Source organism: Callorhinus ursinus, unplaced genomic scaffold (assembly GCF_003265705.2).
Source record: "Callorhinus ursinus isolate GAN/ISIS: 27379988/994484 unplaced genomic scaffold, GSC_fseal_2.0 scaffold126, whole genome shotgun sequence".
Lineage (NCBI taxonomy): Eukaryota > Metazoa > Chordata > Mammalia > Carnivora > Otariidae > Callorhinus > Callorhinus ursinus.
Window position 1 is genome coordinate 117,328 of NW_027397188.1, and position 9,999 is coordinate 127,326.

At 65.3% G+C, this 9,999-nt stretch overlaps 1 protein-coding gene across 14 annotated transcripts in view; it reads left to right on the plus strand.

Annotated features, from left to right (window-relative positions):
* The window catches only part of KCNT1 (potassium sodium-activated channel subfamily T member 1), a 63,603-nt gene that overhangs the window by 24,779 nt on the left and 28,825 nt on the right, over positions 1-9,999 (plus strand). For 9 of the 14 annotated variants that reach the window (XR_012377250.1, XM_073890067.1, XM_073890070.1 and 6 more), the window contains exon 2: positions 4,799-4,840. The exons of the other annotated variants lie outside the window; for them this stretch is intronic. Coding sequence is in view for 8 of the 9 variants with exons in the window: in XM_073890067.1 (XP_073746168.1) it covers positions 4,799-4,840 (42 nt within the window). In the remaining variant the exon portion in view is untranslated. The remainder of the gene's footprint in view (positions 1-4,798; positions 4,841-9,999) is intronic. 14 annotated transcript variants of the gene reach the window in all.

A 9,999-nucleotide genomic window follows, 5' to 3' on the forward strand; every position in this document is an offset into this window, starting at 1 on the left:
GGGCTGCACCTGCCGAGTCGCCTGCAGCCCCGGGAAGGGGGGGGGATGGCTGGGTTCCCCCCTCGGAACCCTCACCCAGGCGCCCGGAGCCTATGCTCCCCGCCCCCCCCCAACTCTCTCCTGCTCTCAGTAGCTGGTACCGTGGGCCTGCAGGTAAGACTGGAGGAGAGAGGGAAGACGGGACCCAGACACTGTGCCAGGTGGCTCGGTGACCCCTGCCTGGCCCTGGCCCACTGAGCCCACACTCCTGTCGGTTCCAGCGGCCGCTTGTGGGGAGGCAGGGCCAGCGTCTGCATCCCCACTTCAGAGGCAGGCAGCATGAGGCCCAGGGAGGTTGGGGGCCTGGCCGAAGGCTGCACAGCAGATTGGAGCTGGGACACAGTCAGGTCTCAGGATCTCTGGGACGAGGGCCCGGAGCTAGTGGCACCCAGGATGCAGGAGGCCCATTTCCTGCAGAGGGGGCCTGCTTGGGGAGGGGGCATCCCAGGCCCTTCTCTGGCTCCTCCCAGGGCAGGGTTGAACACAGCACCCCCATTTCCCGGGTGAGGACACTGAGGCTCGGTCTGCAGCACTAGTACTTAGCCAACACCATCTCTGTGCAGGGAGCCCTTCTGGATGCTGCGGGGGGAACAGAGATGAATCAGACCTCCCCTGGTGTAGGCACACGTCGTGGGCACAGAATCCTGTGTCTGGCAGAGAGGTGCAGGCTGGGCCGGGGTGAGGAGAGCGGGGGCTCCCAGGGCCGCAGGGCTCCAGGGAGGGGCACCAGCAGCCAGGGCCAAAGCCCGGGGGCGGGGGTGCCCGGCCTCATTAAGGTTGGGGTGGAGGTTGGCAGGGACTTGGCCTGGCAGATGGCAGGATCAGGAGTGCCTAGGAAGCCTCTCCCCTGCCCCTCCTGCCTGGCTACAGGCTATCCAGGCCCCTCCCTGCCTTCACACCCGTTTCTGGCTCCTCAGAGCATCCCGGGGGCGGGGGTTGCTGCCCAGCAGTTATCCCCATTCCCCGGACCAGACTGCTAAGGCTGGAGATTAAGTGCCTCTAAGAGGCCCCAGAGCAGTTAATGAGCAGCCTGGATGGGAAGGAAGCAAGTGCTGGCCAAGGCCCTGAGGACAGACTCCTCTCCTCTCCATCCGCCTCTTGGACGCTGTGGGGGGCAGTGACTCCAGAGGCTCTGGTTACAGCCAGCCCAGCCCCTGCAAGATTGGCTCCCCTTGCTGTCCCTGTTCCTGCAGGGACGCAGAGATGGCAGGTCCTGCCCAGGCTGCATCTGAGCCTGCAGTGCAGAATGGGAGCTCAGATGGCAAGGCCACCTCCTCCAGGAAGCCCTGTCCCATTCCCGCACTCTCCTGCCCCTGGTTCTGGGCTGGTGCTTACATGGGTGACTCGTTCTGTGCCCAGCAGCCCCTGAAGTACAGGGTCCCTATTAGCCTCTTTCTGCAGAGCAAAGGGAATTGTCTGTAGCTGCACGATATCAGGGCCTGGAGCCCTGCAGCCTCGTGTCCCCAGACTTTAGACGCACGCCATGGAGTTCCTTCTGGACAGGAGCAGAGAGTGCCCACAACAGGTTCCTGAGCAGAGACGCACTTGCAGGGCTCCTTAGGAACTCAGGCGTGACAGAGCATCCCACACAACTAGGGTGCTAGGGATCTTTCTCAGAGGGAGCCAGGGGCCACAGCTCCTGAAGCTGGTCGCATCTGCATGCCTGGCCGCCTCCTGGGGCCAGCCAGTGTCAGAGCTCCCTGGGCCATGAGGCAGCACCGGCCTTCCCCAGGGTGGCGCAGAGCCTTCTGGAGGCCTCACCATGGCTGGGAGAGCCTGCTCCCAATGCCATGCCCAAATCCCCCCCCCCCAACACAGTGCACCCTAGTCACAGTGACAGTGTGGGCCAGCATGGGTACCCCCCCCACACACACACACACTGCCAGCCTAGGCTCCCTGGGCTCTGAGCTCATAGGTCTCCTTTCTCTGTCCCTCCCCTTCCCCATGTCTTGTAAGGCCAGGAGTGGGAGGGGAACAATGGTTAGAAACTGTGACCTGGGGGTGCGAGTGATGAAGCCCATCATTCAAGAGCTTTTGAGCAAGGGGTCCAGTGAACTCTCCACATGGGTCAACGCTGCTCTGGGACCCCCCTTGTGCCCCCAGCAAACCTGGGGCCGGGTACCTTTGCCCTTTGGAGGTGCTGTGGCAGGTCAGGCACGCTGACCTGGAAGGACACACAGGGTGGGAGAGGAAAGACCTGATTGCTGGGAACCCCCTGTCAGGGTCTGGGTTCCTCTGCAAAGGAGGGGCTCACGGGTATACCCTTGGAGGGGACACCTGAGTGGGTAGCCTGGAAGGCATGATGGCAGCCCCAGTGAGAAGGGAAGGGCTGCAGAAAGATCTAGGAGGGAGAATCCGGGGTCTGGGAGTTGTGGGGAGTACGGGCAGGGTGTGGGGGGCACCCCGTGGACAGCTGAGTTGGGAGAACTCCAGGGGCCAGCAGGATCCTCCTGTGGGTGTGGATGCCCCAAGGGGAGGGAAGGAGCGAAGGCCAGAGGCCAGGATGGAACTCAGGTCCTGTGTGAGGCGGCAGGCAGAGGCCCGCGTGTCCCAGGGGCAGAAAGAGGAAGAGGGGTCCCCAGGGAAGAGGGGGAGCAGGGGGGCCTGGGTGGAGGAGTCGTGCACTTGGCCGTTCAGCTGTCTGTGCTCCGCCATATTGGTAGTTTCAGGGGAGGGGACATCCTCAGAGGGGTCTCACTCAGAGCTGGGCTGAGGGGAAGGGTTTGGGGAGTAGAGGGGGATCCCTACCAGGGGGCTCCGCGCAAAGGTGCAGCGGTGGGGCGGGGCCTGGGGGAGGCGGGGCCGGGGCGGGGCCAGGAGAGGCGGGCCTGATGGGCGGGACCTGGCAGGGGCGGGGCCGGAACAGGTGGTGGCAGCGCCTGGCCTGGATTAGGATCCCCGTGAGCCCCAGGTGGGGGCTGCATTGAGTGGCCACCGGGCGCAGTCTGTCCTCCTGGCAGCCTCTCTGGCCACCGAGGATGGGCCTGGAGGGGCAGGGCCATCCCTGCTTGCAGGGCCCTGGGAGCTTCTGTGTATTGTGGGGCTGAGGACGGAAGGAAACACCTTTCCCTCTGCGCTCCCGCGCCGGGTCCTCCCTGGGTGCTGCAAGCCCAGCACGTAGCCTCCACATCTCGGGGTCCTTGGGGCTCCAATCTGGTCCTACTTTCCTGCTGTTCTTGCCAGGACCCCACATTTTCCTGCTGTTCTTGCCAGGACCCCACATGCTGGCTGTGACCCCGAGCCTGCCTGTCACAGTCCAACAGCAGCAGCAGAGCCCCTCCCCCACTGGTCCACTCTCCCTCCTCCCCTTCATGCGGCCCGTGCTCCTCCAGGAACCCTGCCATTCTCCACATCCCCCCAGCACCCCCACCCACTCTCAGTGAGTTTCTAGCTCCACCGCAACAGCCGTGGCCCTGCCAGGCTCCTGCCACCCCCGGCACAGCTGTCACCCCGACTCAGGGCTCAGGGCAGTGTCGGGGCCAACGAAAGGGAACCTGAGCCGGACAAACATGGAGGATCTGCCAGAAGCTCCCAGTGACGACAGGCTGAGGCCTGGTGAAGCCCTGGCTTCCCCTGCTCCATGTGGAGCCCAGCCCCTCCACACACCCTGTCCAGACATCGTTCCCAGGAGTGTCCTGCGACCCCGCCTTGCCCACAAGCACCGGGAGCTGCAGGCCGGGGCACCAGGAGAGGAGCCTGCCCACCCAGAGTGCCCTGCACAGGGAGCAGTGGGCGTGTGCCTGCAGCCCGGCCCATAGTGAGGGGCTGCCCTAGCCCTACAGACCAGCTCCTTCCTCCCTGCCCATGGCCTTGGGAGACAGTGGTCCTCTCTGAACCTATGCTTCCTCTTCTGGAGCATGGCTGCTTTGAGGACTAAGAGAGGTCCTGAAGTCTTCTAGATGGGCACCTCATCAGCAAAGAGTAGACTTTCTGTGGGCACACACCCCCACCAGTCCCCCAGGGGCCAGTCCCGAGCCCCATAGCTCCCACCAGCCTCCCCTCCAGTCCGGGCCCAGCCATCTTGGTGTCAGCTGCATGTGGCCAGGCTGGCAGAACCCTAGGGCAGGCGGCCCAAAGGGCAAGAGCTGTGTGGTTGCTGGCCAGTGGAGGTGTGCACCTGGGCACCCCCTAAGAAGCCTCAGCAACCCTGCCCTGTCACTGGGAAGTCAAGATGCAGGGCCGGTGGGCTCTGTGGCTAGGCCCGCGGAGAGCAGGGAGCAGAGGGGAGGTGGGCAGACTTGAGACAAGGGAGCCTGGCTTTCATGTCTCGTGTGGGAACTGGCCCTTGCCGAGTCAGCTTGCCAGGTGGAAAGTGGGGCCTTTCCCTGGAGCCGGGCTCATGGTGCCTGGGGCAGGCTTGGCGGGAGCAAGGACAGTGAGCGCTAGCCAAATGGGCTGATCCTGACCTAATCCCTGGGCTGGAGGTGGGTGGCCTTGGCCTTGGCCTTGGCTTTGGCCTTGGCCTTGGCCTTGGGTGGGATCCGGCCTGGGCAGGGGGCGCATGTGGCGGCTGCTGCCTGTGTTGTGCTGCTTTCTCGGGCACCGAGGGTGCCAGGCACGGTCACTGCCCCGCTGCAAGCTGCCTCCCGTGGGCTCCTCTGCCTGCCTGGGGACTCTGTGGGCCGGGGGGGGGCGCATGCACATGGGTGCGCCCCCACTTCCCTCGGACCCTGCCCAGAGCCTCCTTGAGTGTCCAAGAGCCCACACCCTCCGTCCATCTGTCTTCTGCATTGACGTGACCACTTGTGTCTGTCCCCAGGCTTCATGTGGAAGATTTCAGTCTGGACTCCTCTCTGTCTCAGTAAGTGCTTGCAGGGAGGGGGCCGAAGCAGGGACGGACAAGCATTCCTGCACCCGCAGCGGACTCTGGGAGGAGGGGGCTCAGGCCCTGCCGGCTCTGGGGGGGGACACTCCAGGCAGGAGCAGGCTCGAGGCAGCACCGGCCACCACCTCCCTGCACCAGCAGGAGCCGCGGGCCTGGGCGATGAAGCTGAGGCTGAGGACAGGATAGTGGGCAGCCCCCCGGGGAGGAGCCCTGGCGTAGGAAACAGGGCTGTCCAGAGGCAGAGACCCACAGCCTCCCACAGGGGTGGCCACAGCCCTCAGAAGTGGCCAGACAGTGGGAATGGGGACCCCGAGCCTTTGCCCATACAGGGACAGGCATGCAGATGGCTGCGGGGACCCTCCCGCCTCAGCCAGCCTGGGCAACCTGTGTCGTCCAGGCCCCCAGCACAAGGCTATTCCTGGCTTCAGTTCAGACCTAGGTCAAGTGGAGGGTGGCCTTGAGGCCAGGGAGACCAGAGTCCTCCTCAGAGCAGCCACATCCTGCCCAGGCCCTCGGCGCTCAGGGTGGCCGCCAAGTGGGACCTGATTTCATTCATTCACGTTGTTGGCAGCGACACTGCTCTCTCCGTGTTTCGGGCTGCTGACCAGTCTCCCTGCAGCCTGAGACTGGGGCTGGGACTCTCCCATCAGGAGTGTGGGAGCCTGAAGCCTGGGCCAGCCCAGGCCGCCGTGGTGCGGTGGGTAACAGGCGGGGTAGAAGGCAGGGCTCTCCCCGGCACCCCGGGCTGCCCGGAAGAATATGGACAGTGTGCAGCCACCCAGGCGGGTGGCTGAGGCTGCAGGGCCTGCCCCCCAGGGTTGTCACTGGCAGAGCATACACCCCAGGCCACCCCAAGGAGGCTCTCCCAGGCCCCGGCCCAGCCGAGGGTGCCAGAACAAGGGCCCCTCTCCGACATGCGCGCAGGAGGTCCCTGGCGGGACTACTCTATACAGAAGGCCCAGGCTGGGCCCGTCTGCTGGTTTGAGAAGCCACTGTCCCCCCTCCTCTTTCTCCGGTCCTCCGGCTGCTCCTCCAGGTTCCCGACCCAGGGGAGGTCCCTGCAGCAGGCCCGCGGCAGTGGGCAGGCACTAGAGGAAAGCCTTCCAGCCCCACCCCCAACCCTCCAGCCTCCCTTTGAGGTGGATCTTGAGCCACCCTGGTGAGGGTAGGGGTGCGGGAGGGATGTGGCCACCAGCCTCCCACCAGTGAGTCTGCAGGTTTGGGCTGGAGGGGCAAGGACAGGGAGCCTTCATGCCCACTCCACACCCCCAGTGCCCGCCGCCCCACAGGCTCCCCGTCCAGTGTTCCGTGCCTCCACGCCCGGCTCCTTGCCCGCAGGCCCCAGGAAGTGCCAGTGTCCAGGGGTGGCGCTAGCCACACGTCTGTCCTGGTCTGGGTCCCCGGGCTGCGCCCAGGCTCTGCCCTTTCTCAGAATAGCTGGCCTCAGGGTTGGCAGGTGGGCCTGGGCCCTGCCCTTTCTCTCGCCCGTCAGTGTGTGGGTTCTGGTGCGGAGGGAGCTCCCAGGCGCCTGCCAGAGAGCCGGCAGCACACAGCGGCAGACCAAGGGAAGTGAGCAGTCGGATCTCGGCCCCATGTGAGTGCACAGCTGTTGTGGCTGCGCGGGTGGGCCTGGCCCGTGGCCGTGTGCTTAGTGTCTGGCCACCCTCCCCTCAGGCCAACCACGGGGCCCTGCCTTTGGAGCTTCCCGGCACAGGCCATCCGTGCCAGAGCTGCCTGCAAGGATTCTGCAGGGCCTACCTGTTGGCCCACCGGTCAGCCTGCTGGTCAGCAGGGAGCTGGACGGCCCCCAGCCTCCCCCTGCCCGGCTCCCCTGGCAGGTCCTGGCACCAGGTGGGTGAGGTTTGAGCTGCTTTGCCAGAGCAAGGGAAGCTTCTTGGGGTCCACTCCAGTGTGGGCAAGACTGTGGGGCCCAGGCAGGCAGTGGGCCTTGCTCAAACACAAGCCAGGTGGGGATGGGGCAGAGCCAGCTAGGGACTGAGCTTCCACCCCAAACATTCAAGAGGCCCTGGCCCCATGGGGAGCCCAGAGCCCCCAGTGCCTGTGACCCACAGGGTTATCCTGGCCAGTCTCGGGCCTTGCTGGATCTTTCCCGTGCATGTCGGGATGAGTCTGGCTGGAGCCCTCTGAGGAGCCCCATGGCAGGACTCAGGGAGATGGCCTTTCTGTCTGCTCGGCCTAGACCCCTGTCCTCACCAGCCTGAGAGCCACTCACCTCTGTGGACAGAGGAACCAGGGCTGAGGGTTGTCCCAGGGATGGGACCCAGGTTTGGCCTGTCCAGTCCTCGGGGCTGGTGGCCTGACCCCAGGCGGTACACTGGCTGTCTGAGACGCAGGCTCCCTGCAGCCTCTGGGCCCCAGACCAGGCCTATCCGGTGCACGCCCGTGGGGCACCCCTGCCTTAGACCGGGCCCCTGGCAGCAGCGGCCTTGGCGCGCCCAGCCTTCCCCTCCAGGTCTCTCACCGAGAACAGACACGTAGGAAGGTAGACCCCTTCACTTCACCCCAGCCTGTGGCACCCAGGCAGTGTTCGCCGGCCCTGGATGCCGACACCGAGCTCCGAGGCCACTGCACCATGTGTGGGTTCCCAGGACGCCTCTCCCGGCCCTCCCGCAGGCGGCTTCCTGTGAGCTTGGTCACCCGGCCCATCACAGGGCCTTGAGCCGTAGCTGGACCAGCCATCGGGGGAGGGGGCGGCCCCAGCCAGGGTCACACCCCTGCCCACAGAGGGCATGGGCCACGCACCGTCTGCAGCCACACGTGGATTTATGGCCCAGGGCCCATCTACCCGGGGTGATGTGAGCGACAGAGCGGGCCGCTGTGGGAATCAGATCAGCCCTGATCACTGGCACCTTCCGAGCCGGTGGGTGCCAGGCCGCAGGCCCCGCACTGCGGCGGTCTGTCACTTAATCCATCCGGGTACGAGCGGTTGGCCAGACTTCACAGGGATGAGCCTGAGGTGCAGGGAGGACAGGTAACGTCTCCAGAGCCAATGTCCCCGGCCTGGCACCCTCAAGATGCTGTGGCAGACGGTCCTGTCACTGTTCATTCCCCCGGTAAGGAGGCTGGGGCTCAGAGAGGTGCAGGGGCCACAGGGCAGCCAGGCAGTGGAGGGCCAGGGCCTCGGGCAGGCCAGACTGTCTGTGACCCCAGGCCCCCTTGCTTCTTCCCGCCAGCTTGCCGAGCCCAGAGCGCGTCCTTCAGCCAGGCCCAGCCTGGGCCGTGAACCTGGGGCTGTGGGGTCTGGGCTGCTCTGGAAGGCATTTCCTCGTGGGCCGGCCTAATTATGCTCATCACCACCTGTGTCTCGGGATAAGAGGACAGCTTGTAATTTGCTCTGTCGGTGCTAGAAGTGGGCAGCCACCGCTCATGAAAACTTAAAAGTGGGGAAGGCTTCCTGACGCTCCCTGGCCCTGCAGGCTTGAGCCACACGGCCACGTCTGCCAGCCCTTCCTGCCCCCACCTGCAGGCCGCTGACCACCGACCGCCTTGGGGGGGGGGCTGTCCCGATGGGTGTCTGCAGCTGCCCCCACAAGCAGACAAGGGCCGGCCGAGGAGTGACTAGGGTTCCACTTTTGGGGAGCAGGGGAGGGGACAGGGACCTGGAAGCGAAGGTGTCAGGGCCTGACCAGCCCCAGGTCAGCAGTCCTGACCCCACGGGCCTGGGAGGCAGGGGAGGGACCAGGAAAGGCTCCTGTGCAGCAAGTGGCTGGTGGGAAGTAGGGCAGGGGACAAGGTCAGGTTAGGTTTTGGGGGTGCCCGGGAAGGAGCTGGGAGTCCCTGGGTTTTCCCAACAGAGACCACGGGAAGGAGCTAGGGACTCTGGCCTCCTGCCCTTTGTCTCACCTACTGGCCTCCAGCAGGAACAGGCAGGGGAGGCAGAAGTGGTGGGACCCCCGGAAGGGAGTGGAGCCACAGGATAGGGGCTCGCTCTCAGTGGCATAGAGGGTGCTCTGGGTGGGGGAGGGTCTGAGGTCTGACGTGGGGGAGGAGAGCCGCCTCTGGCCTGGGGAGGGGCTGGTCCTGCTTGGTCTAGGGAGCAACACCCCAAGGGGCGATGTCGGAGGGCAGCTGGGGGCTCAGAGGAGAGCTGGGGTTTCGAAGTCACCTTGCAGAAGCAAGCCAGGTGGGCATCGAGAGGGACCCGTGACCAGTCCTGGGGCATCGCACGTTCAGAGCTGGGATCGGGGATAGCCAAGGAGTCTGGGGGAGAAGGAGGTGACCAGAGCAGGTTGGGGTAGGAGGGCAGCGTGGGCAGTGCCCTGGGAGGCTGAGGAGGAAGGAGCCCGATGGCCACCAGCCACCGGGGCCGGGCAGGGCCTTGCTGGCCAGGGAGCAAGCCTGAATAGATGGCACAGGTGGGGTTGGGAGACCCCTGTGTCGAGGCTTTGCCGGGAGAGGGCCGGAGCGTGGTGGGGAGGGTGTGTTCCTGAGCTGGGTGCTCTGGGGCCCTGGGGAGTCCCAACTCAGTGAGCTGCATCTGCCCCCATGACCTGACCAGACTGGACCCAGGCCCAGCCAGGTTTGTCTGACCAACTCCCCAGAGACCATCAGGGGCCTCCCGACCCAGCTCCATGTGGCACTTACGGAGGAAGATGGGATTCAGGGGTTCCAAAGGAAGTTCCCTTCCAAGGAGAGAGAGGAAACGAGCTTATGCTGCGATACAGTGGGGTACGGAGCATGTGCTGGGGTACAGGGAGTGTGCTAGCATAGAGGGCGTGTGCTGGGGTACAGAGAGTGTGCTGGGGTATCGACGGTATGCTGGGGTCCAGAGCATGTGCTGGGACAGGGTGCGCTGTCGTGTACCATGGGGTATGCTGGGGTACAGGGCATTTGCTGGGGTACAGGGCGTTTGCTGGGGCACCAGGGGGTGTGGTGGGGTACAGGGCGTGTGCTGGGGTACAGGGGTGTGCTGGGGTATAGGGCATTTGCTGGGGCACCAGGGCGTATGCTGGGGTACAGGCATATGCTGGGGCACCAGGGCGTGTGGTGGTGCACAGGGCGTGTGGTGGGGCACCAGGGCGTGTGGTGGGGTACAGGGCGTGTGCTGGGGTACAGGGTGTGTGCTGGGGTACAGGCGTGTGCTGAGGCACCAGGGCGTGTGCTGGGGTACAGGC